Source organism: Trachypithecus francoisi, unplaced genomic scaffold, assembly GCF_009764315.1.
Source record: "Trachypithecus francoisi isolate TF-2019V2 unplaced genomic scaffold, Tfra_2.0 Lachesis_group12, whole genome shotgun sequence".
NCBI classification, from domain to species: Eukaryota; Metazoa; Chordata; class Mammalia; order Primates; family Cercopithecidae; genus Trachypithecus; species Trachypithecus francoisi.
Window position 1 is genome coordinate 108,759,714 of NW_022681457.1, and position 26,960 is coordinate 108,786,673.

General features: G+C 49.3%; 1 protein-coding gene across 11 annotated transcripts in view; it reads right to left on the bottom strand.

Moving 5' to 3' along the window:
* Positions 1-1,209: 1,209 nt before the first annotated feature.
* Positions 1,210-26,960, bottom strand: part of FHAD1 (forkhead associated phosphopeptide binding domain 1) — a 160,791-nt gene continuing 135,040 nt past the window's right edge. For 2 of the 11 annotated variants that reach the window (XM_033228223.1, XM_033228218.1), the window contains 7 exons: positions 25,938-26,067; positions 24,883-25,010; positions 20,856-20,951; positions 20,202-20,422; positions 19,465-19,630; positions 10,385-10,438; positions 3,954-4,186 (listed from right to left, as the gene is read on the bottom strand). In XM_033228223.1, the coding sequence (XP_033084114.1) occupies positions 4,070-4,186; positions 10,385-10,438; positions 19,465-19,630; positions 20,202-20,422; positions 20,856-20,951; positions 24,883-25,010; positions 25,938-26,067 (912 nt within the window). In that variant the 3' untranslated portion in view covers positions 3,954-4,069. Of the gene's footprint in view, positions 1,533-3,346; positions 4,187-10,382; positions 10,439-13,582; positions 13,664-17,811; positions 17,867-18,410; positions 18,734-19,464; positions 19,631-20,201; positions 20,423-20,855; positions 20,952-24,882; positions 25,011-25,937; positions 26,068-26,960 lie in introns of those variants that run through there. The other 9 variants (XM_033228215.1, XM_033228219.1, XM_033228217.1 and 6 more) reach the window with 9 other exon arrangements.

Sequence of the window (26,960 nt, forward strand, 5' to 3'; positions counted from 1 at the left end):
ACATGGGCCCCCACTGGCAAGGGCGGAAGGAAGTTGTCTTAGCTTCTTGAAAGATCAGAAGACTGGGAGGTTTGGGTATACAGGTACCTCATTGTACCGTGGTGCAACCCCCAGGGGAAAGACAGCTGGTAGCTTCTCAGAATCAGTAGTGGGTGGGGGCTGTGTAGCAGAGCGTCATAGTAAATACCCATTTGGTTGCAATGAACAGAAACTCAAACCAGCTAAAGCAAAAAGGGGGCATCTATAGGGAAGAAGAGCCAGCTCCTGACGTCCAAGCCTGACTCTTCAGCTTTGCTTAGCCACTGATTCTCTGACCTTCCTCATTTCCTCCCAGTAAACTCTCTGTTTAAGTTAGCCACAGGAGGTATCTGTTGTTTACAACCAAGGGATCTTGAGTGATACAAAGGGTCCTAGTGGAACCCAAGGGCAGGCATTGGAACTGGCCTTCACAAGGAAGGGAACTGGGAATCAGAAAGTCATTGGGAATCAAGGTAACTTTCTCCTGGGTCAGCTGGGAATGTATTCAGCTTCAAATAGCAGAAAACTCAATGTGAGTAGATTGTAAAAATTTGGAGCTCCTCCCGCACCGACTCTGGCTTTATCTGATAGGATATTAACAAACACAAGGCAAGTAGAGACTTGACAAGTGCTTGTGTATTGGGTCTTGTTCTCACCTGCTGCTCTTGGGAACCTGTGGCCACCACATGTGAACGAGCCTAGTCCAGTCGGCTGAAGAATGAGTGGGCCTGCTGAGCAGAGACAAAGTGTGGCAGTGGAAGGCCTCTCTAGACCAGGTTTCTCAACCTCAGTGCTATTGACATTTTAGATCAAATAATTCTTTGTTGTGGGGAGTTCTTTTGTCCATTGTAGAATGTTTAGCAGCACCTTTGGCCTCTACCTCTAGATGGGCACCTACCCTTCCTTTGTTGTGACAACTAAAATTATGTCCAAACATGGCCAAAGTTCTCTTGGGGGGCAAAACTGCTCCTTGTTGAGAACTACTGCCCTAACCCAACTTGCCTGCCAAGGCCAGGTGTATGAAAGAGGCCATTCTAAATCATCCAGCCCCAGCCAAGACAGTCCAGACAAGACAAGTGTGCAGCTTGATCCATGGAATCAAAAGAAATAACAAATATTTGTCATTTTAAGTCACTTAGTTTTGGGTGGTTTGTTCCACAGCACAAATATATAGATCTGACTACAGTGGCTTAAATAGATAGGGATTTGTCTTATACAACAGGAAGTACAGAGGTAGGCAGTTCATTCATGGTTCAGAGCTCAGCGATGCCACTGGATGCCCACCTGGGCCTTCTTGTCCCTCCACTCCACTATCCTTTGCCCTGCTGCTGGTGTCTGCTGATCCCCAAGGTGGCTGCTCCAGCTTCTGGTCTGAGCTCCAGGAATGAGAAATGAGACAAGATAAAGGTACCAAGGGTGAATGCCTTCTCCTAGAGAAGCTGGAAGGGAAGCCCTCCACAGGGGCTTTTCCTTATATGTCATTAGCCAGATTGGTCCAACATGGCCTGCCCTAGCTGCAAGGGAAGCGGGAAAATCATGGCGATTAGCTTTGAGCCTATATGGTAGAGGAAAGTGATGGCTGAGCAATGACTAGGTAGACTTAGTATCTGCTGAGTAGCTGCAGTATCTGCTGCATTGCCTCTTGGGGTTCTGTGGGATTTTTTGTCTCTCCTTGTTGCAAATCTATTCCAGCCTCCTTTTTTTCTGAAGACTGGCTTTGTTTCCCTGAACACAAGTGGGGAAATGGCTGCTCTAGCCCTGGAACTGCATCAAGACTCTCATTTCTATATTTGGGGATATGATACAGTCTAATACCAGGTTCTTTAATGTGTAAGGTTTTTGAACATTTCTGAGATTTTCTAGAATATTTGTAAAGTCAAGTTACACTCCCATTTCTTACTGACTTTATTTATTTTTGAGACAAGGTCTTGCTCTGTTGCCCAGGCTGGAATGCAGTGGGATCACTGGGCTCAAGTGATCCTCCCAGCACAGCCTCCCAAATAGCTGTGACTACTGGCACACACTACCACACCAGCTAATTTTTAAGTTTCTTGTAGAGACAGGGTCTCACTCTGTTGTCCAGGCTGATCTGGAACTCCTAGGCTCAAGCAATCCTCCCACTTGAGCCTCTCAAAGTGTTAGGATTATGGGTGTGAGCCACCATGCCTGGCCTCTCACTGGCTTTAGATCCTAACCATGTGTAAGACGTGCCTCCTATGGAATATCACACAAAGAGTTTGTCCTACTTCCCCCAGGTTTAACGGGTTTAAAGAATACATTTAGTTTTAAAATATTAAAAAACATTTTTATTGTGCCTTTTTAAAAATAAAAAAAAAAGTAGTCTGGGCACGGTAGCTCACGCCTGTAATCCCATCACTTTGGGAGGCTGAGGCGAGTGGATCACCTGAGGTCAGGAGTTCAAGACCAGCCTGGCCAACATGGTGAAACCCCATCTCCACTAAAAATACAAAAAATGAACTGGGTATGGTGGTGGATGCCTGTAATCCCACCTGCTCAGGAGGCTGAGGCTGGGGAATCACTTGAACCTGGGAGGCGGAGGTTGCAGTGCCATTGCACTCTAGCCTGGGCAACAAGAGCGAAACTCCATCTCAAAAAAAAAAAAAAGGATTCATGACTTCTGGCTCTTGCATTTTTTTTTTTTTTTTGGCTGTGTCGCCACACAAGAATGGCAGTGAGGGGATGGATGGATGGAGAGAAGGCAGAACTTGGAAAGAGCAGAGAGTGCAGCAAGGAAAATGGGGGTCTCTCTAAACACGGTGGAACAGGAGTGTGCGTACCTAGGCAGTGTGTGCTCTTTGGTGACTAGGAACTTGGTCTGTCCTTGTGCCCTGGGACTGTAACTACTAGGCCATCTGGTGTATCAGAATGGACAGTATGAGATGGTATTAGAAACCTGGGTTCAAGACCCAAATCTTGAGTTGACTAGCTGTGTGATTTTAGGCAGGCATGTAAGTTCTCAGGGCCTCGGCTTCCTCATCTGTCAAATGGGGAGTGTGATACTATTTACCTCCCAGGGGCTGGGGGAGGATTCGATGAGATGTGTTTTGAAAACTGTAGAGTGCTATATAGATGTTAGTCATGATAACAGAAGCAATAAAACTGATTTGTGTTCTAGATGTATTGTAATAAACTGACTTTTTTTTTTTTTTTTTTGAGATGGAGTCTTACTCTGTCACTCAGGTTAGAGTGCAGTTGTGTGATCTTGGCTGACTGCAACCACCACCTCCCAGGTTGAAGTGATTCTCCTGTCTCAGCCTCCCTAGTGGCTGGGATTACAGGTCTGGCCAATTTTTTTTTTTTTTTTTATACAGAGTCTCACTCTGTTACCCAGGCTGGAGTGCAATGGCGTGGTCTCGGCTCACTGCAACCTCTGCCTCCCAGGTTCAAGTGATTCTCTTCTCCCACCTCAGCCTCCCGAGTAGCTGGGACTACAGGCCTGTGCCACCACACCCAGCTAATTTTTGTATTTTTAGTAGAGACAGGGATTCACTATGTTTGCCAGGCTGGTCTGAAACTCCTGACTTTGTAATCTGCCTGCCTCGGCCTCCCAAAGTGCTGAGATTACAGGTGTGAGCCGTCCTGCCAGACCATAACTGAGATTTGAATTCACTATCCCGAGGCCCTGATAGTTCCAAGGCTACAATTTTGCCCTGAGGCTCCAGTACAAGTCTTAGGTTTTCTCCAGTGTGAGTCTGTTGGAACTCTTAAGAGGTTTGATATTTGGGAACATCATGACCCAACGTGGAACCACATAATTTTATATCTACCAGGCCTGGACATCTGGGTCACACACTTCTATTCTTCATATACCTGAGTTCATGTACATTCATAGGTATTTTTTTAAAAAGAACGCTTCTCCCCACACACTCCAAAATATAACACTGTTCAAAATACCAGTCTAGAAAACAAAACACTAGGGTAACAATCTTTAAAGTCCTACAAAAGCAACTCAGTATTTTGACACAGATGACACAGAAGAGTCACATGAACTCACACAGGATCACACGAGGCTTGGTGGGACGAGATTTCTCTAGTACTTTCCACTGGGCTTAGAATGCAAAAGGCTCTGGCTGGACTTGCTGGAGGTCTCTTTTCTCAATATCTCTCTTTCTTGTTCCATCTTTAGGGAGGCTTTTCTGGTTCCAACCTTTAACAAGCAAGAGAAAAAACACACAAACTCCATTGCAGCAAGACTCCAATTGTTCCACTCAAGTGGTTTTGTTATTTTTAATTTAATTAAATTAATTAATTTATTTTTTGAGATGGAATCTCGCTTTGTCGCCCAGGCTGGAGTGCAGTGGCGTGATCTCGGCTCACTGCAAGCTCCGCCTCCTGGGTTCATGCCATTCTCCTGCCTCAGCCTTCCGAGTAGCTGGGACTACAGGTGCTGCCACCACGCCCAGCTAATTTTTTTGTATTTTTTTTTTTTTAGTAGAGACAGGGTTTCACTGTGTTAGCCAGGATGGTCTCGATCTCCTGACCTCGTGATCCGCCCACCTCGGCCTCCCAAAGTGCTGGGATTACAGGCTTGAGCTACCACGCCTGGCTTTATTTAATTATTTTTAACATGAGGAGGACTAGACACGTTCCATGTATTTTATTGTATTGTACTTATTTACTTTTTTTTTTTTTTTTGAGATAGAGTCTTTTTCTGTGGCCCAGGCTTGAGTGCAGTGGCATGATCTCTGCTCACTGCAACCTCCACGTCCCAGATTCAAGTGATTCTCCTGCCTCAGTTTCCCAAGCAGCTGGGACTACAGGCACATGCCACCATGCCCAGCTAATTTTTGTATTTTTAGTAGACACGGGATTTCACCATGTTGGTCAGGCGGGTCTCAAACTCCTGACTTCAAGTGATCTGCCTGCCTCAGCCTCCCAAACTGCTAGGATTACAGGCATGAGCCACCACACCTGGCTGGTTTTGTTATTTTTTTGTACACAAAATAAAATGTTTGTTGGGAAAAAAAAAAACATATATATATATATATATATATATATATATACACACACAAACACATACACACATAGATATGAGCAAAAAAGAGATAAAACAATTTATTATCATCACATTACTCAAAGATGAGCCTTAGCCTTAGTAAGGTTTTGGGGTGCACCCCTCCAGGTATAAAGATATTGCTTTCCCTTTCTCTATTTTCTTTTTCTTTTCTTTTTTCTTGATATGGGATCTCACTGTGTTGCCCGGGCTGGAGTGCTGTGGAGCAATCCCGGCTCATTGCAGCCTTGACCTCCTCAGGCTCAGGTGATCCTCCAACCTCAGCCTCCCAAGTAAGCTGGGACTATGGGTGTGCACTACTATGCCCAACTAATTATTTTATTTTATTTTTTGTAGAGACGAGGTTTTATCATGTTGTTCAGGCTGGTCTCGAATTCTTGGGTTCAAGTGATCTGCCCTCCTTGGCCTCCCAAAGTGCTGGGATTACAGGCGTGAGCCACCAAGCCTCGTCCATTTACATGTTTTTTAGTTTCAAACCAGGAGGTTATTATGGTAAGCACATTCATTGTGATGGTGTTCCTCCTGAAAAACTGTTACTGAATTGAATGTGTCTAAAGTCTCTGATGGCTTAGAACTGGGTGTCCAATCTTCTGGCTTCCCTGGGCCACAATGGAAGAAGAAGAATTGTGTTGGGCCACAGGTAAAATACACTAACACTAACAACAGCTGATGAGCTAAAGCAAAAAAAAAATTATCCCCTAATGTTTTAAGACAGTTTACGGAGGCCGGGCGCAGTGGCTCAAGCCTGTAATCCCAGCACTTTGGGAGGCCGAGACGGGCGGATCACAAGGTCAGGAGATCAAGACCATCCTGGCTAACATGGTGAAACCCTGTCTCTACTAAAAAATGCAAAAAACTAGCCAGGCGAGGTGGCGGGCGCCTGTAGTCCCAGCTACTCGGGAGGCTGAGGCAGGAGAATGGCGTAAACCCGGGAGGCAGAGCTTGCAGTGAGCTGAGATCTGGCCACTGCAGTCCAGCCTGGGCGACAGAGCGAGACTCCGTCTCAAAAAAAAAAAAAAAAAAAAAAGAAAGTTTACAGATTAGTGTTGGGCTGCATTCAAAGCTGTCCTGGGCCACAGGGTGGACAAGCTTGGCTTAGAAGAAGGAAACGAAGTCTATTTAAGGGGGTCTGTTTAGCCTCTTGAGCAGTTCCCAGATCAAAGGAGGGGGCATCCTGGCGGCCATGTGCATGACCCCACTCCCAGGCTGTATTTGTTGGACACTTGGCACAGCCGGGCTTTTCCGATGCCCACTCCCAGGAGTCGGGGTAATGGGCTGTGAGATGCCACTCACTCCCTGGGCTGGCCCTTTGAACTGAGGGACTATAAGGTTGTCCTTTCCTGTCACACGACTGGAGAGAGAAGAAGTCAGCAGAGGTATGGAGAGGAGCAGAGAAATGACAGAGACGTGTGTGTGCCCGAGTGCGAGAGACGATGCCTGGGCTATCCTAGTTCTCTCCCATAGCTTTTATGAGGCATTCATTTCTGTATCTTTATAAAAGCCCCCCGCTCTGCCCCCTTTCTGAGTAGGTTTTTGTTAACTGCAACCCAAGATCTCTCTCTCAAACAATTCTGGACACACTGTAGACACTACTGTGGCTTGCACGTTTCTTGCCAACAGGATTTCCCTTGCCGACCCTGTCTCCTGCAAAGCTTTGCCACCAGCCTTCAGGCTGCACATACACCTGAGGCAAGAGGGCTGGGTGGCCAGTCGCGTTTCAGCTCTGCCACTCACTACGTGATCCTCAGTTTCCTCATCTGCCAAATAGGGATGAATATCCATCCTGCCTTCCTCAGAGGGCAGAGAGGAGATTCTGGGAGGATTTCAATGGAAAGGTCTGTTAGGACTATCGTTGAAGCTCTTTCCACCTTAAGATGGATTTAAAAATCACCTCCTGAGGCCCATGGCAGTGGCTGATGGGAGCCTCAAACGGGTTTTCAGACTCTGCATTCAAGATCATTTCAGGGCAAGAAAGGGTAAGTCAATCCCATACCAGCCCACAAAGTAAGTATTTGTGTGAATGCCCAGGGAAAAAGAAAACAGATAGCAAACTCAAAAGCCTTCCCCCTTAAACAACCCTTACTTTATATTCCTTTTCATTTGATGTTCAATAAAATTGCCTACTGTGGATGGTTTCCAAATGCCAGTGCCCTGAGCCGGTGTGGAGTTGGCTGTCAGAGTTGGAGCCGGGGAGTTTTTTAAAGAGTCCCAGGTCCCCGGTCCCCGGTCCCCAGCCCCAGGGCTGCCAGGAGCATGGGATGGGAAGCCCCAGGGAAGGGGCTTTGGTTCTCTTCATGAAGTGACAAGGGATGGGGCAGCAGAAGGCAGCCAGGACGGCTGCCCTGGGAATGGGGAATGTGAAATGCACAGATTCCCTTTGAGATATTTGGAACCATGTGCCTCACCCTTAGAATGAAAAGGCAGGGGTAGAAGTCAGTCATTTAAATAGCGACACCCAGGTATGAATGACCTCAGGCCATCCTGAGGTGGCTGCTTCAGGAAACTGCAAGCCTCAGCGCTAGGAATTCCCCTGGCCACTCCCACACAGCCTCAGGAATGGGTTTAAATATCCGGTCCTCGGCTGGGCACAGTGGCTCACGCCTGTAATCCCAGCACTTTCGGAGGCCAAGGCGGGCGGATCATGAGGTCAGGAGATCCAGACCACGGTGAAACGGACCCGGTGGCGGGCGCCTGTAGTCCCAGCTACTTGGGAGGGTGAGGCAGGAGAATGGTGTGAACCCGGGAGGCGGAGCTTGCAGTGAGCCGAGATAGTGCCACTGCACTCCAGCCTGGGCAACAGAGCGAGACTCTGTCTCAAAACCAACCAACAAACAAACATCCGGTCCTCAAGGAGGCCTCTCCTGGAGCTTGGACGGGGGGTGAAGGGGTCCCTGTGAAATATGCTCAGCTCCTTCCAGAGGCCTTTGTCCTCCAAACACCGGGCACAAAGTTATCAGCCCTTGTCCCCTGAGAATTCTTTCTTTCTTTCTTTCTTTTTTGAGACGGAGTGTTGCTCTGTCCCCCAGGCTGGAGTGCAGTGGCGCGACCTCGGCTCACTGCAAGCTCCACCTCCACTGCAAGGTTCGCGCCAGTGTAGCTGGGACTACAGGCGCTGCTTCCACGCCCAGCTGTTTGCATTTTTAGTAGAGACGGGGTTTCACCTTATTAGCCAGGATGGTCTCAATCTCCTGACCTCATGATCTGCCCACTTCAGCCTCCCAAAGTGCTGGGATTACAGGCGTGAACCACCGCGCCCGGCCTGCCCCGTGAGAATTCTTAGAGGTTTTTTTCCTAACCTCCTCACCCTTTCACAGATAGCAGTGTGTGTGTGTGTGTGTGTGTGTGTGTGTGTGTGTATTCACATCTATGTAGATGTGTCTATCACTTTATACATAGAAAGAATGAATTTTTGGCCAAGGGTGGGGGCTCACGCCTGTAATCCCTCCACTTTGGGAGGGTGGACCACCTGAGGTCAGGAGTTCTAGACCACCCTGGCCAATATAGTGAAACCCTGTCTCTACTAAAAATACAAAAACGAGCCAGGTATGGTGCGTGCCTGTAGTCCCAGCTACTAGGGACGCTGAGGCAGGAGAATCGCTTGAACGTGGGAGGTGGAGGTTGCAGCAAGCCAAGATTGCGCCACTGCACTCCAGCCTGGGCGACAGAGCGAGACTCTGTCTCAAAAAAAAAAATGAATGAATTTTGCCCCTCCGGGGTGATGCTGCCCCCATTGAGAATGCATCCTCAAACCTTGACACCTGGAGAGCCCCTGCCACTTTGCTGACTCTTAATATCAGCTGTGTGAATGAGGGCCAGGGCAGTCTCTTTTCGTTGCCCTTCTCTCCCCAGTGCTTAGCACAGTAGGTGGCCTAGCCTAGGTACTCAGTAAGTCCTTAACTTACTGGAACTTACTTAACTGGAAGAGTTTCCTTTTTAGCATACAGCCCACAAACAAAAGGCTGTTGGCCAAAATGAAAAAAAAAAATCAATGAATGGTATTTTGGAGGACAGAAAACAAAAACCCACAGGGCCTTCAAAAGAAAGGCACAAATCCAGTTCTGAAGCTTGTTAGGGATGGACACATTTTTTATGAGCAAGTAAGCCTGAAAATGTAGATTTTCCATGTCCCATCTTCCTCAGGGTGGTCGTGGTGATTCCACCACCTTAAGGACTCGAGGCACACTATAGAGGACAGAGACCCCAAGCTACACATTTCAAGGAACCTGGAGAAAAACTTTTCGCACCAAGGAGGTCCAAGCCATCAAACCCTTTTGATGCCTTTTGCATCGAAGAAAAATCGATCTTGTTTTTCTCAAGCTGTGGCTGAAGGGCTGGATAAATGGGAAGATCACTCTGTTCTTAGGCGAAGCACCATCTGCCCCCATTCTGTTAAGCCTGAAATTCCAGGGGGCTTCACCTCTACCAGCACCACAATATCCCTACATCCAGGGCCCATCCCAATGTCAATGTTGTCATTTTACATGTCTCCATGTCATTCTCAGCCAATACCTGGTGGCAGGGCGGTGTCTGCCTGCTCCAGTCTTTCTAAGTATGTGGATGAGTAAGCAACAGACCTCCCCTTCATTCCCACTTTGCAGGTGGCAAAGGTCTCAGGTCTAGGGGGACCCTGGGGGCACTCTCTACCCTCCTAACCAGAGCAGCAGCCACCTTCTAGTAGTCTTAGGACAATGGTGTCAGTTAAGAGGAGGCTTCTATTTTCCAAAAATGTCCCTTGCATAGAATATCTTCAGTTTTTCCAATGATAATTTTGTTGTCTCAGAATAACTGTGGCCTTTTATCAAACTTGTTAAATAAGTCTTTCTTATTCATCAAGAAAGAAATGTGTTTTGCTTTCAAGCTTCCTGAGAGCTTGCCTCTACTTTCTGCAAAGCAGGAGTGTGGATTGGATCAATTCCAGTTCCAAGGCTGATTTGTGAATGGCAATGATTCAACGTGTTTAAGATTTTATAGACTTGATTAAAAAAGAGTATTCAGCTGGGTGCGGTGGCTCACTCCTGTAATCCCAGCACTTCGGGAGGCTGAGGCAGGCGGATCACGAGGTCAGAAGATCGAGACTATCCTGGCTAACACGGTGAAACCCTGTCTCTACTAAAAATATTTAAAAAATTAGCCAGGTGTGGTGGCACGGGCCTGTAGTCCAAGCTACTTGGGAGGCTGAGGCAGGAGAATTGCTTGATCCTGGGAGGCAGAGCTTGCAGTGAGCTGAGATCTAGCCACTGCACTCCAGCCTGGGCAACAGAGTGAGACTCTGTCTCAAAACAAAACAAAACAAAACAAAAAAGAATTCTAGAGGATGCTCTTTCTGCTCACCTGGGAACTTGAGTTCTGCATCCTGTTCTTCACCATCTTTACAAATACTCGTCTCTTTAATACAGAAATAATAAGAACAGAATTTAGCTTAGATTCCTCTTTGCCTTTTGCATCAAAGAAAAATGGATTTTTCTCCACTCTTAGATCTACCCATTTGGAATGCTGGGCCTTCCCAGGGACAGCATTCCAGATGGGTAGCATATGAAAATTGAGAAAAATCCATTTTCTCAACAAGAAGGGGGCACAGCTTTTGGGAGCCACGGTGCCCCATCTTGTTGAGTCTCTTGGGGGTCTCTGTTCTAGACTTCAGCAGAGGTGGAGGCTGCTCAACCCAGGGCCTGTGAAGAACACTGCTCTTCTCGGAGGACACGTCTGTTTTAGCTGGAGGCAGCGCCTCCCAGAGCAGGTGGAAGGGGCTGCAGATGCCCGGTGGTTCACACCTTGGCATCCCAATGGCTCAGGGATCGTGGGGCCCATGATGGTTGAACTCCCTTCAGGGGGGCCTGTTTGAATGCCATCGTCACCCAGAATCTGAAGCTTGCTATTCCCCTGGGGTTTGATTTACAGTTGCTGATCCTGGGGTCCCCAAGATGTGGCACCTCAGGGACAGTTCCCTGAAGAAAGAGCAGCCCCAGATACCAGGGACCCCTCAGAGAGGGAGGGAGCTGGGCCCCCTCTCAGAGATCCCTGACTTTCCCTGGGGGTCACCAACCTCATGCCCATAGGGGCCAGGAAGTCAAAGAAGGTGGCGAGATGGACATGGCAGCAAACCCAGGGGCCGGGGTCCTTTGTAAGGGGCTGGAAGCTGGTGGTGTGTGGGACTGTGGGCCTAGTGTCACCAGTGGATTAAAGTTTCCCAAAGAAGTCAGAAATCTGTAGTATTCTGTTAAAGTGCCATTTTTTTTGTTTGTTTTGTTTTATGTTTTGTTTTGGTTTTTTTTGAGACAGAGTCTTGCTCTGTTGCCCAGGCTGGAATGCAGTGGTGAGATCTCGGCTCACTGCAACCTTTGCTTCCCAGGTTCGGGCAATTCTCCAGCCTCAGCCTCCCGAGTAGCTGGGATTACAGATGCCCACCACCACACCCGGCTAATTTTTGTATTTTTAGTAGAGATGAGGTTTCACCACATTGGCCAGGCTGGTCTGGAACTCCTGACCTCAAGTGATCGGCCTGCCTTGTCCTCCCGAAGTGCTGCGATTACAGACGTGAGCCACTGTGCCTGGCCAAAAGTGCCTTATTTTGCAATGATACTTTAACAAACCCCCAAAACAAAAAAATAAATTCCATGGGCCAAAAGAGGCATAGCCTTGGGCTGCCATTTTGTGACGTCTGCCTCAGGGCCGCCCTGCTTGGCATCTAGCTGGCGCTCAGTGGACAGCTGTGGGTTGCCAGATAAAATACAGGATACCCAGTTACATTTGAATTTCAGAATGAAAACAAACACTTTAAGTATGTCCCATGCAATATCTGGAACATACTTAACACTAAATCACTATTTGTTATTTATCTGAAATTCAAATGTAAGTGGGTATCTTGTTTTATTTTTTCCTTTAAATCTGGCAACCCCATTTGGCATTCCCCAGACCCACGGGGACAGTGAGTCAGGCTGTCTTTTAGGATAGGGGCATAGGTGCTCATAAGTCTCCACTGTTCTCCCACAGCAACAGTCTGTGAAGACTCGTGGCCTGTATTTAGCTGACAGTTGATCTCTAGAAGGCCTGGAGCCTGCAGCCACTCAATATTTATCACAAAGTTAGTGAGAGGAACAAATTCAGCAGAGAGTCATCATTTCAGATATTGCCAAGCAATGATTTTAAACCTCTCTTCCCTCCTAATTTCTTCTTTTCCAGCAGGTTTTGTTTGTTTGTTTGTTTTTGTTTTTGTTTTTGAGACAGGTTCTTGCTCTGCTGCCCAGGCTAGGGTTCAGCAGCACGCTCAAGTGGCTCATCGCAGTCTTGAAATCTGGGCTCAAGAGATTGTCCCACCTCAGCCTCCCGAGTAGCTGGGACTACAGGTGTACGCCACCATGCCTAATTTTTTGTGCTTTTGTAGAGCCAGGGTTTCCCAATGTTGCCCAGGCTGACCCTGGGCTCAAGTCATCTGCCTGCCTTGGCCTGTCAACATTCTGGGATTATAGGTGTGCCAGCAGGATTCTTTACCCACACAAAGTCCGCTCAGTGGACACTGAGCACTGGAGAGCAGAGCCCTGCCCCGTACAGATCTGCTAGATCTGCTTTTACTGAACTTGACTGGATTCAGTGGGATGTGATGACATCCATCTGTCTCAAGGGCTGTTCTCAGCCATGGCTCAGCCCACGTCACCCCACGAAGGCTGTTCTTAAAGATGCTGCTCTTTACGTCGCACAGCGTCCCCTCCAGGGGGAAAGTCCAGCAAGGTCTTTGTTCTAAGAGCACTTGCGAGCATCCATCCATTGTATCTCATGGACACTGGGAACCGTGACCAAGTTGATCTCCCATTTCTCATTGGCTGCCAGGAAGGTCGGAGTCGAACAGGGCTCTCCCTCGGCAGGGGTAGAAGTGCTTACGTGAGGCACTTTCATCCTCATTCCCGCTCCGTTTTGTAACCACTCCCACCTTCTTTCACCCCCCTCATTTCATTCCTAGGACAGGGGTTCCTGGGGCTCCTCACTCCTCCCTTCTTCTCTTAGGACCTTGTCTCCAAGTCCCCAAGTCACTTAGTGGCCTAGGATGGCTGCTCCATGAGCTAAAGCTGTGCTGGAATATCCCTTCTGCCTTCTCTCACCTTAATGGACTGGGCTTGATGCTTGCTTGTCTCTTAGGTCATCCATTCAAACGGGGCAGGGGCTGGGGAGGGAAGGGAGGGAAGGGAGGGAGAGAGGGAGGGAGGGAGGTGGGGCAGGGGCTGGGGAGGGAAGGGAGGGAGGGAGGTGGGGCAGGGGCTGGGGAGGGAAGGGACAGAGGGAGTTGGGGCAGGGGCTGGGGAGGGAAGGGAGGGAGGGAGTTGGGGCAGGGGCTGGGGAGGGAAGGGAGGGAGGGAAGTGGGCAGGGGCTGGTTAGGGGAGGGAGGGAGGTGGGGCAGGGGCTGGGGACGGAAGGGAGGGAGGCAGGTGTGCGGTGCTCCTTGGGCAGCGCGTGCAGGCATTTGCACGCCATGAGCTCTTACCCCCTGTTAAGACAGTCTCTACTGTGTGTCTGCAACATCAGAACACCTCCCATACCTGCCTCTCTTTCTCTTTGAAGGCACAGTTGCAAGGTGTGGATTCTTTTGCGTTTCTCGGTTAGTGCTCCTCTACACTTTCCTGAGTGAAAAGTATCAGGTTAGCAAGAGAGTGCTAACCTTAGTGTGTCCTTACCTGTTCCAGTCTGGGACAGGCATCTGAGGTTTCTAGGAGATGCTGGGACTCACTCAGATAGGTGGGTAGAAGATAAGGGATCATGGCAGGGGAGTCTTTTTCTTTTTTATTTGAGACAGGGTCTCGCTCTGTCACACAGGCTGGAGTGCAGTGGCATGACCACGGCTCACTGTAGCCTCGACCTCCCAGGCTCAAGCGATCCTCCCACCTCAGCCTCCCAAGTAGCTGGGACTACAGGCATGCACCACCACACTCAGCCAATTTTTTAAATTTTTAGTAGAGATGGGGTTTTGCCATATTGCCCAGGCTGGTCACCATCTCCTGGGCTCAAGCCATCCTCCTATATCAGCCTCCCAAAGTGCTGGGATTACAGGTGTGAGTCACCACGCCCAGCTAATTTTTTATTTTTTGTAGAGATGGGGGTCGTGCTATGTTGCCCAGGCTGATCTCAAACTCCTGGCCTCTAGTTATCCTTCTGCCTCGGCCTCCCAAAGTGTTAGGATTACAGGCATGAGCCATTGCACCCGGCCTAGTATCTTTTTCTTGAGCCGTCTTCTATCCACACACTGCACCACTCTAGCCACATTTTACTTTTCTATCCTGGTGAGGGCCCGAGGTTACCACCCCCAAATCCCCATTCTATTCTCATCCCACACATCTACCAATTTCTACTTTTTGATCAAAAACACATAGTGGTGCTGAGGAAACCAGGATCTTGAAAATACCCAGGCCAATGAAAATCTTGGGAAATAGTTAAATAAAATAGTACTGATATGATGGCCGAATGTGGTGGCTCATGCCTATAATCCCAGCAGTTTGGGAGGCCAAGGTGGACAGATCACTTGAGCCCAGGAGCTCCAGACCAGCCTGGGTGACACAGTAAAACTTTCTACTAAAAAATACAAAAATTACTCTCTACTGAAAAAATACAAAAATTAGCCAGGCCTGGTGTCGAGTGCCTTGTAGTCCCAGCTACTGGGGAGACTGAGGTGGGAGGATCATTTGAGCCTGGGAGGCAGAGGTTGCAGTGAGCCAAGATTGTGCCACTGCACTCCAGCCTGGGCAACAGAGCGAGACTCTGTCTCAAGCAAGCAAACAAACAAAAAGAAAAAAAAAAACAAAAACAAAAAGAAAGAAAAGAAGAAAAAGAGAAAAGAGCATGATTGAGAGGTCCTGTTAGCTAAGGGTTTTTACATGCGTTCCTTCACGGGATTGACTCCTGTGGGTTAAGCACATTTTTATTTTCATCTTAAAGATGAGGGACTTGAGCTCATAATGCAGAGGGAAGGTTAGGGGCTCCAGCCCAGCTGAGACCACTCCGCAAAGCTGTAGCCAAGCCCCTTGGGGAGGATTTGATTGGCTGGAGCCCGGAAGGGGAGCTGGGCTGCTCCCCAGCCAGAAGCAGCTAGTACATTTCAGCGGTTCTCACATTCAAGTCCTAATAAAGGCCGAAGAACGGGCTTGCATCCTTCTCCAAGGGCAACTTCTGTGTGTTTAAAATGTTGCTATTGAAAATCCCAGTCTTAACCCATTCACGAAAATATCGGCTGTTTCTTGGCTGTAGCCCTAGTTGTATTCACTAAATAGAAAAGACAGCTTTACAAAGGCACTGCTGGCTCTAGGAGGACCCAGGAGAAAGTCTCGGGGTCTGCAGGACTCGCCAGCGGGCAGGAAGCTCATTGAAAGCGATGCAGGCATTACCCCCGCCCCCGAGTGGCCTTTTCTCTTCCCCACAGTAACCGAGTAACCGAGCTTGCTCTGTGACAGGCTCTGCCGGCATCACACCATTTAACCACCCCACCAAGCAGGTCCTGTTGTTCCCGTTATTGCTGCTGTTGAGAAACCTGAGACAGAGGTAAAGTTACCTACTGAGGCTCATTCAGGGACAGAGGTGGGCTTGAACCCTATGCCCTATCTGACTCCAAAGTCTGCCTCTCATCTCAGAGACTCTCCGCCCTATTTAGTAATGTGGGAAGCAAGCTAGATTGGGCACAGCCTGGGCCATTGTCACTGTCACACTGTCACTGCAGGGGAGCTGTGGACCCAGGGCATCCCAGAGTTAGGAGGCCGATGACCACGAGGTTCTCTGTGAATGACCAGCACTGAGGTTTTTCCCAGCATTTTATGTCAGGTCTGATTTGCCAGAGGTATTAGTATAGAACTATGCCTTTTTTCTGTGTGAAAAGAGATGAGGTCTTGCTCTGTTGCCCAGGCTGGAGGGCAGTGGCGTGATCATAGCTTACTGCAGCCCCAAACTACTAGGCTCAAGTGATCCTCCTGCCTTAGCCTCCCAAGTAGCTGAGACTATGGGTGTGTGGTGCCACACCTGGCTAATTTGTTTATTTTTATTTTTAGAGGTGGTGTCTTGCTATGTTGCCCAGGCTGGTCTCAAATGATCCTCCTGCCTCAGCCTCCCAAAGTTCTGGTATTACAGACGTGCGCTACCCTGCCCGGCTGGAAGAATGACTTTTGACTCTGGAAAGTTCTGCTCAGTGAAGAGATGTTCAGGTGTTAAAACTACAGTGGTTGTCTGTGCGTCGGGGGCGGGTAGTTCTGAAACTCAAGGTGACTAATTTCGTTTCCCAGAGCCTCAACTGTTCCATCTTTACGAAGGGGTGCTGAGACTTTATACAGGAGACTTGGAAAAAAATCGACTCCTTGTGAAAATATTAGGTGTGAAACTTAAAGAAATTCTACTTTCCTTTAACTTCCATTTAATGAAAATATACTCCTAGGAAGCAGCTGCTGCCCAGACAGATGTATACAGGTTCCCTTTTGAATCTTGCAACACTGAAAAAAAACTGTTTTCTGTGATGTTGTCAAACTCTTGAAGAGCAAGAAGAAAAGAGTTTTTTCCCCCTTTTTTTCTTCCCTTGACAAACAAGAGTTTCTGATAACATGTTAGTCACAAACCTTAAATGCAAACTGAGCCTGGGGATGAACCCTGAGAGAAACAGTGACGGAGTAGGCGGGATGCACCCTGGAAAGGAATGAGGTGGATGAGTGGATGGGCTGGGAGGGTCGGGATCGAGGTCGCTGAGGTCCCGTTTCCGTAGCTGAGTAGCCAGGTGACACCGCCCTCCAACCTTCTCAGTTTCCCCTCTCAGTGGGCAGATGCCCAGCAGCCCTCCTTGCAGGTTGACATGAGGTAAGGGTGGGCCGTGCCCTGTGGGGTGTGCCTGACAGCAAGTGCTCCATAAATAACACCATCAGCCTTGCTGTGATCGTGGCTCTACTTCTTATCAAATCTCTCCCTACGTTGTGAATTCCACAAATTTGAAAGTTCCCAGCTCCAGCTGGGGACCTGACACAGGTTTGGCTTGGCCACTTGGGACCTTCCTCCTCCCGCTCTGTGGAAGGCTGGCCAGCCTGCACTGTGTGTGCGTAGGGAGGTCATGAATAATGCATGCAGACTGATTATGTAAATCTGCAGGTTTTCTTTCATTTTCAGCCAGTGCATGACAATGGGCTTTTTAGGGCCCTCTGCCGTCCCATTCTGTGGTTTGGTGTCTCTACTGTGGGCCTGGCCTGCCAAGCCCTGGGAGACGCTGCCTCGGGAAGGAGCGAGCTCTCCAGTGGGCCCATCAAAGGACATCTCAGGCCTCTGTTGCTGCCCAGATCTCCCTGGCATGGCACAGCGTGAAAGGAAACCGTCCTCTGCCCGAGGCGGCCCCATGGCATATGCAGAGGGAGCCTGTGATGTTTACCTCAGAGTGGTGAGTGCTGGAAAGGCCGTGTCCCGAGCAGGACGGTGACTTCATTTTTGGGGCTGCAAGCCAGGGAACCTGTGGTCTGCAAGGTTTGTGCGACGAAGGCCAGGCCTCTGCAAGGAGGTCACCTGGCTGGTGGAGGGGGCACCCTTCCCTGGGGGTTTGACCCTCTCTGAGCTCAGGCAGGCAACACACACAAACACACACATAGTGTCACACATAGGCAAACCCTCACACACATGGCACACATGTACAAACACACACACAAGCAGGCATGCACACATAAAAGCTGACAGTTACAAGGAGGGGACTCAGGGCCAACCCGGCAGAGAGCAGGAGAACCGGGGTCAGAGGGATCTGGGGTCAGGTCCCAGCCCTCCTTACCAGCCACTGTATGCACTTGGGCGTCTCTTAACTCTCTGAGGCGCAGTTTCCTCATCTGTAATATAGGGATCGTTGTACCAGGCATGGCTATTAGAGGCTATTAGTAGCCCTATCACGGCTGCAAAGCTCAGATGAGCCCAGTCCCTGGCCTGGAGACGGTCATGAAGAGACGGTGGCTGTGGCTCTTTCCCTTACTTGCCTAACCCCAGCCTTGGGATCTGCTCCACCTTAGGCAAGAGTGAAGGAAAGGGAGAGTCCGGCTCTATTTAGAAGTTGCTGTTCCTTGGCCGGGCGCGGTGGCTCAAGCCTGTAATCCCAGCACTTTGGGAGGCCGAGGCGGGTGGATCACGAGGTCAGGAGATCGAGACCCTCCTGGCTAACACGGTGAAACCGTCTCTACTAAAAAATACAAAAAACTAGCCGGGCGCGGTGGCGGGCGCCTGTAGTCCCAGCTACTCGGAGGCTGAGGTGGGAGAATGGCGGGAACCCGGGAGGTGGAGCTTGCAGTGAGCCGAGATCCCGCCACTGCACTCCAGCCTGGGCGACACACTCCGTCTCAAAAAAAAAAAAAAAAAAAAAAGAAGAAGTTGCTGTTCCAGTGCCTTGTGGACTGCAGGAGTGGATGATGAATATGTAAACTGCAAAGCAGATAGGAAAGCCCCTCTGCCAGCTTTCAGGGAGCTTCAGAAGCTGCCTGGGTGCTGCTCATGCGTGACTTGGTTTGGGGAAACTTTCCAGTGTGCAGACCCTACCGGGTCTGAGGCAGGACTCACCCAGGAGATCAGGTGCACGGGTCACGGGCAGCACGGGTCATGGGCAGCATGGGGAAGGTAGTGTCCACTGGCAGGTGCCAGGCCCTGGGCAGGTGCTTCAGAGACGGGACAAGCACCCTCACCGTCCGAAAGCACTTGGCTCTGGAGGTCTGATGACAGCAAGAGTGGACAGCAGAGAGCGAGGGTTGCCTGCATTCTTTCATCCTCACCATCTGCCTGCGAGGCAGGGGCTGGAAGCTCCCATTTACTAATGAGGAAAGCAAGGCTCAGAGAGGGGAAGAGACCTGTCCAAGGTCGCACAGTTAATAAGTACAGGGATTTGAGCCCAGGACTGGCTGACTCCTGTACTGTGTTACAGATGAGATAACAGGGTGTGTGTGCACGTATGTGTGTGGTGGGAGGGGACCCATTTTCCCTGGGTCACCAGCCCGAGACTGGAATCTTGGTTTCTCAACCTAGTGCTATTTCCAACTCTGCGCCAGGGAGCAAATCTCATCCTCATGCCTTTCCTCCACGGCTCCTTCAGCCGGGAATGTCCACCCTTTCATCTCTTTGGTGGGCAAGCTCCAGCTCTCCTTTGCAGTCACTGGCAGTATCAGGGCATATTAATATAAATATGAATAACAGCCACCATTAGAAAAATACAGATGAGCACCATGAGTCTCAGAGAGGTTAAGAAACCTATCTAAGGTCACATAGTAAGCGGTAGAGCTCTGGTCTAAACCTAGGTCTGTCTGATGCAAAAGCTATCCAGTTGCCTCCCTTTCCATCCATCCATGTGTTCTGCACTACCTGGATCCTCCAGGGACTTCCCTTGGCCATTGCTAGTGGGAGCTGCAGGGCAGCCAGGGAGGTTCTGCCCTGGGCAGTGGTGCCTCACCTTCTGCTGCCGGATGGCCCTGTTGATCCTCTTCTCCTGGCACAGCTGGTGCTCCATGCGTTCCAGGGCCTCCTTCAGCAGGGCTTTTTCTTCGGCCTCTTTGTAGATATCATCCTCCAGCTTTGCCACCTGCGACTGGTACATCTCAACGGACACTTTGCTCCGCCTAGGTGCAGAGGAGAGATGGCGTTTCTTTTTCCCTTATCTTTCCCAATCACCATCAATGTGCCAGAGCTGGAAGTCTCTCAAAATACATCCAGGTGGGGCTCACTCATGAGTGTCACGCAAGCAGGAGAGCATGTCAAAGATTTGGGGCACGGAGAGCGGAACGAGCCGCTCGTCAGCCGAGTGTGTAGCGGGAGGGGATAAAGGAGGTGCTACCAGCCCCTCCCAACTTCCCGGGGAGCGGGGAACTGTGACTCTTGAAAATATGACGGAGCTGTCAACGCCACACAAGTGGGAAACTGTAAGTTGAGGGTTGTGAGAGGTGCAGCTTGCACAGAAAATAGTCCACAGAATGGAGAAACCATGCACTTCTGCAGCCGCCATCTCAGGGCCAGAATTCCCTCTACCAGGCCTAGTCAGTGCCCTCCCTATTACCTTTCCGACATTTTAGGTGTTCCACACTCGGGTCTCTGTCCTCCTGTCCCAGGCCTAGGTGTCTGCTGCTAGCCTGAGTTTAGCCAGGAGAAGGGAGGCACGGGCCTTTATGCGGGGATGTGGGGGTGCCGAGGTACCTGAGCTGTTCAACGTCCTTTTCGTATGCTCTCAACAGCTCCTCTTTCCTCTCCAGCTGGTTCTTGAGCTGGGTGATCTTATCAAATACCAGGTCGAGGTCCCTTTGTCGAAGCTGGTTGACCTTGTCCCTCTCCTGGCGGGAGAGGTATTTCATGGACACGTGGCCGGACATGTCCTTAATGTTCATCAGACTTCCAAGGGTTTTGCTCATATCCAGGTACTACAAGGAAAACGTTCGTGTGTAAGAGGCATTACCGGAGGCCGCTGGTGGCCGCTTTAAGGAGGCTAATGTCTCATTCTGTTTCATTCACTTTCTGCAATTGCAGAGAACACACACACGCTTTGAAAGGAGTGCAACTGGGGCTTTCAGCATGACTTTCATTTCTCCCACATCCATTTACGCTATGCCTTTTTTGAGAACCGGGGGTGAAAAATGACAACAGATATAAACACTTCATTCTAACTACCCAGTTTTTCAAGGAATTTGGCTATGCGATTCCTGACCCATGCTGGGATAGTAGGTAGGTCTTGCAGAGTTATTAGAACAACTAAACAGGCATGTGAGGTTGACATTTAAACTATCCCGTGGTTAACACTGACTGCAGGGGACCCAGGCTTTGGATAGCAGAGAGCTGGATGCTGGATGTACGTACCAGCTTTTCACTGAGCTCTAAAGCCTCAGCCACATCCATCTTCCCTGACTTCTCCATGGCTGAGCTGAACCTTGCGTTGCAAAGGCCATTCTGAGGCTGAAATCAGAAAGAAATGAAAGCCCTCTCTTGACATTCCATTGTGACCTTCTATGACCAGAAGCTAAAGCACTGTGTGATTACCAGAGATTAACTCAACAGAGTTGCTTTTCAGTCTGGTCCTGATCATTCTGTCTGATTCCTTTGTCAACTGCTTTCTTAGAATTGTATTCCTACCCTTCAGAGAATGACTCTGGCTTTGAAGTCTCTAATTATACACCACTTGTCTTGTTCTTTGATCACCGCCTGTCTTCCCTCTACAACAGTGGTTCTCAATTGGGGTGGTTTTGTCCCCTCCCCTGGGCCATTTGGCAGTGTTTGGACACATTTTTGATTGTCACAACTGCAGGCGGGGAGTGCTGCCAGCATCTAGGGGGTAGAGAGCAAAGATGCTACTAGACATCCACACGTCCCCCAACAAACCGCGCCAGACTGTGGGGTCCTAAAACATCAACAGTGCTGAGGCCTGGAAACCCTGGTCCAGACGAGAGTGCCAGAGAAGCAGGGACTGGGTTGCTGTTTGCTCACTCTCTCCCTCCTTGTGCCCAGCATGGCGCCTGGCAGAGTGAGCATGTTTGTCGAATGAATGAATGCAGGTTAAACAGAAAATAACCCCCATCCTTTTATCAAAGGAGTGTCATTTTCATGCAGTGGAAACTGGACCCTCACTTCTGACCCTTTCCAGAGATGATGCAGATGGTGGGTGAGCATCACTTTAGACCCTTTCCAGAGAGGAGACAGCTGTGCACCTGCTAAGACCCTGCTCAGCCGGCTGCTTGCTGAAAGCCCCAGTCAAAGGCATAGAAAAGCCACCAGGCCAAGTGGGGAGTCTGGAGGCCATGGACAACCCCCATACGTCCCCTCACAACTAAACTGGGTTGTCAGTGCTCGCCACGGACACCAAGATCATGTCAGCTCGCAGCATTTACTGGCCATACATTGTAAACCTGGGAGATTTAAAAACAAAAACAAAAACAAAAACCCATTCACAAAAATATAAAAGCCTAAAGGTGACTGTGATAGGTGTGACATATTTGTCTATATTAAGAGTGGACATATTTATGTATCTATGAGATGAGAAAAAAGCAGGTATTTAAAGATGACAATACATTGGGCAGACTTGCTACAAAAAGAACCTAAAACGCAGCTTGGTGTCTCCAGCTCCCTAAGCTGTGTCCTCTGCACTCCCCTTCAGAATCCCCTCTCTTTTCCTGCAGGTTGCAGGAGTCTGGAGGGAGGGTGGCCTAAGGAAGAGTCTGGGCTGCAGGTTCAATCACACCATTCCCACCTCCTTCTCTGCAGACCAGCAGGCTACAAGAGGCAGACCTCCAGGGACACACTCCTGGCTCTGTCATTCATTATTTTTGTGTCCTTGGGTGAGGTGCTTGACCTTCTGAAGCCTTAATTTTTCTTTTTCTTTCTTTTCTTTTTTTTTGACGGAGTTTCACTCTGTTGCCCAGGCTGGAGTGCAGTGGTGCGATGTTGGTTCACTGCAACCTCCGCCTCCCGGGTTCAAGTGATTCTCGTGCCGCAGCACGGATGTGTACCACCATGCCTGGCTAAGTTTTGTATTTTTAGCAGAGACGGGGTTTTGCCATATTGGCCAGGCTGGTCTCGAACTTCTGGCTTCAAGTGATCTGCCTGCCTCGGCCTCCCGAAGTGTTGGGATTACAGGTGTGAGCCACCGTGCCTGGCCTGAAGTCTTAATTTTTCTTATCTGTAAAATGGGGATAACAATGGTAACTGACGCGGGCTGCTGTGTGGATTAAATAACACATGTGAAGGGCTTTGCTCGATGCCTGGTACACAGTAAGCACTCAGTAAATGCCAGCTATTCTTCTTCCTGCTCTTTCTCTTCTTTTTTCTTTTCCTTTTTTGAGACAGGGTCTCACTCTGTCACCCAGGCCAGAGTGCAGTAGTGTGATCTTGGCTCACTGCAGCCTCTACTTCCTGGGCTCAAGTGATTCTCTAACCTCAGCCTCCCGAGTAGCTGGGACTACAGGCACGAGCCACCAATGCCTGGCTAATTTTTTGTAGAGACAGGGTATCGCCATGATGCCCAGGCTGGCCTTGAACTCCTGAGCTCAGTGATCTGCCCGCCTTGGCCTCCCAAAGTGTTGGGATTAGGCATGAGCCACTGCCCTTGGCCCCTTTCTCTTAATTTGAATTGCTGCCAGTGTTGTGTTGGAAGATTGAGGTCTTTTGAGAGAGGGGAGAGGTTTCTTGCTGTGTGGTGTCCGTGGTGGGACTGGAGTCCTGAGGAGGGGAAGGCCTATCTTGGGAGCAGGTCAGTCTGCGGTGGGACTGGAGCACTGCTGAGGGGGAGGCCTGCCTTGGGTGCGGGTCAGGCTGGGGATCGAACTGATCCCAACCTGGAGGCGGTCCCTCCACTCCCACCCTCAGGGAAGTAGGGTTTGATTTTCTCAAGAAAACCAGCTCATTTCCAAAGACCCTCTTCCTGGACTCTCGTAAATGTCCAGAAAAACTGCTGAGAGAATGCAGAATAGCCTCGTTGTTTCTTCTAGAAGCCTGTGTGGTGTGGATCCAGCTGCGGCAGCACACATGCCCTCGGCGGGTCCTGTGACAGATGCTGACCTGTCACGTGTCCATCAAATGCCCAAACATCCATTTAGGGTAAAAAGGCACGTTCAATTGCACAATCAAATCACTTCTGGAAATCCTGTTGTCCCCGCTGGAAAGCAGCAGCACGATCATAGCTCACTGTGGCCTCGAACTCTTGGGCTCAAGTGATCTTCCCATCTCAGCCTCCTGAGTGGCCAGGACTGCAGGTACCTGGCACCATGCCTGACTAATGTATTTTTAATTTTTTTGTAGAGATGGGGTCTCGCTATGTTTCCCAGGCTGGTCTCAAGCTCCTGACCTCAAGCAATCCTCTTCTCTTGTCCTCACAAAGTGGTGGGATGACAGGCGTGAGCCACCACACCTGGCCTATTTAAATAATATTTAATAATAACATCTATCATTTATTTTTTCCTCTGGAGCCAGGCACTAGGCTAAGCACTTTCCAGAATTATCTCCTTCAGTATTTTTGTCATCATTTTACAGCTGGGAAATGGAGTCCCAGAAAGGTCAAGAGCCTTGCCCAAGGTCACACAGCTTGTAGACCTTGGATCTGGACACAGGTCCCTCTGACTCTAGAACTTGTGTGCTCTGAATCACGGCTCCCTTCTCCTGCCTTTTATGTGTTGTGTTTTTCCGGTGACAGTGAAAAGCAAACTTTAGGCAAACTCATGGCATAACATGATCTTAGCCTGCTGAACATGTTCTGCAGAATATCACACATGATCGGCCAGGCGCGGTGGCTCACGCCTGTCATCCCAGCACTTTGGGAGGCCAAGGCAGGCGGATCACGAGGTCAGGAGATCGAGACCATCCTGGCTAACACGATGAAACCCTGTCTCTACTAAATATACAAAAAATTAGCCAGGTGTGGTGGCGGGCACCTGTAGTCCCAGCTACTCAGGAGGCTGAGGCAGGAGAATGATGTGAACCTGGGAGGCGGAGCTTGCAGTGAGCCGAGATGGCGCCACTGTACTCCAGCCTGGGCGACAGAGTGAGACTTCATCTCAAAATACATACATACATACATACAATACATACATACATACATACATAATATCACACATGATCTGCAAAGGGGGCCAGCCATGCTTCAGCAATTAATGTGGCCCAATGTCAATGCCATGCTGAACCATGCTGTGCACAAGCACAAGGCTACCTTTCTGTGCAAAGCCTGGACAATGGGTATGGTCGGGGCACCAGCTAGTGAGCATAGACAGCAGCCCATGAGGAAGGACCTGGCCCTGAACCACTGATATGTATGGCTGTGCCAGGGAACCCAGCTAGTGTCTGCCCTCAGGCCCCTCCTCTCCACATGCCAGTCACAGCAGAGAGAATTGTCGTTGGTTACCGCTGGGATCTCTATTCTTGAGAGAGCTGGCAAATCTGGTTTTGCATCCAATAGTATTTTCTGGATACTGCTTTCCATTCTGAGGTTCTTTAAATCTAGAAAGGATTCATTCTGGTGGTCTTTATGATCTATAAAACAAATAAAGTAGACTCAAAAGAAAGGCTCAGGAAGAAGTTATTTCATGTAATAACCATAGCAACTATTTACGGGACACTTACACAGGCCTGTTTTAATCCTTACGACCTCCCGTGGCAGATGAGGACACAGGCCTAGAGAGATCAAATGACCTGGCCAAGGTCACCCGGCTCATAGGAGGCTGCAGCCACACAGGTATCAGTGTGGTGGACTTTCTAAGGCCCTTCAGCCATGGAACCAGGATGGAACTTGAACCCAGGCTTCCAGGTCCTAGACCAGTGCCCTAGCCTGCAGTGGGCCCCAAGTCTTAGGAGAGCTCTGTCCCCTCTAAAGGGGGTACTCTAAGTGGTTCTCCAACATTGATCCTTAGACAGTATTCATCCATGACAAAGTTCTCACCCAGCCACCATGAAATAAGAAAAACTAGGCCAGGAGTGGTAGCTCACGCCTGTAACCTCAGCACTTTGGGAGGCTGAGGCAGGTGGATCACGAGGTCAGGAGTTCAAGACCAGCCTGGCCAATATGGTGAAACCTTGTCTCTACTAAAAATACACAAATTGGCTGGGTGTGGTGGCTAGTCCCTGTAGTCCTAGCTACTAGGGAGGCTGAGGCAGGAGAATCACTAGAACCTGGGAGGTGGAGGTTGCAGAGCCAAGATTGCGCCACTGCACTCCAGGCTGAGTGACAGAGCGAGACTCTGTCTGGAAAAAAAAAGTACAATAGTGAGTTGGGCATGAAATCTTATTTAATATCAAGGCCTGCACTTCACTCTGAGATCATGGCCTGCCCAACTTTTTGTGTATTACAGTGTCCTCTGAGTCCTGGGATGATGCGGATAAAACATGGTAGTCTTGGAAAACTGGTCAGTCCCCAAAGTGAGCCTGGGGTCCACTGCTCTGACTAGGAAGGAGGAGATTTACCTGGTGCGTGCGCCTTCTCTAGTTCTTTAATTCGCGCTCGAAGTTCAGATAAGGCCTTTTTCTGACGCTGAATGACCTCCTCGTGCCGGGACCCTTTGCACTTGACCCCTAGATCGCTGAAGGATTGCTCCTGTGGGCAGAATGGGGTGGGCAGCAGTTGATCAGGGATTGGAAGATTTCTCTTACATTCACAGAAACGTGAACAATTCATGTACAGCGGAACCCAGTCTCTTAGCACCTTTGGAAAAAGAGCATTCGAGCTTCAGCAGAGATAGAATTTACATTTTTCATCTCAAATATCGGGTCACATGTAGGAAGACTTCCAACTTTCCTATTTAGCATCACTATACATAAAAGAGCCCCTCCACGTTCCCTCTCCACGTTTTATGTTTTCTTCTCATACTGTTCTATGCCTGGATTTCCATTTGCTGTCATGCTGGTCTTGTTTCTAAACAATCACAGCAAATTCTACTCCTGGAGGGGCATTTTCAGATGAGAATGCATGATGCTTTCTTTTAACTGGTGATGAGGATGATTATTTAATATTTGCTAGGGGGATTTGCTAGATTGGCTCTTGGTTGGGCTGGAGAAAGGAAAATCTTCCTCTGAGACTTTGGAGCCTGTGCAACAGCACTGTCCCACAGAACTTTCTGTGGTGAAGGGAATGTTTTATACCTGCACCAGCGCCGTCCAATATGGTAGCCACTAGACCCAGATGGACCATCCTAAACAGCTCAGGTTAGAGTTGCAGTTTTGTGTGTGTGTGTGTGTTTTTGATGTTGTTTGTTTTGGTTTTTGGAGATAGGGTCTTGCTCTGTTGCCCAGGTTGGAATGCAATGGCATGATCATGGCTCACTGTAGCCTCTACTTCTGGGCTCAAGTGATCCTTCCAGTTCTGTAGCTGGAACCACAGATGTGTGCCACCATGCCCGACTAATTTTTCTGTATTTTTTTGTAGAGACAGGATGTCACTTTGTTGCCTATGCTGGTCTCAAACTCTTGAGCTCAAGCAATCCTCCTGCT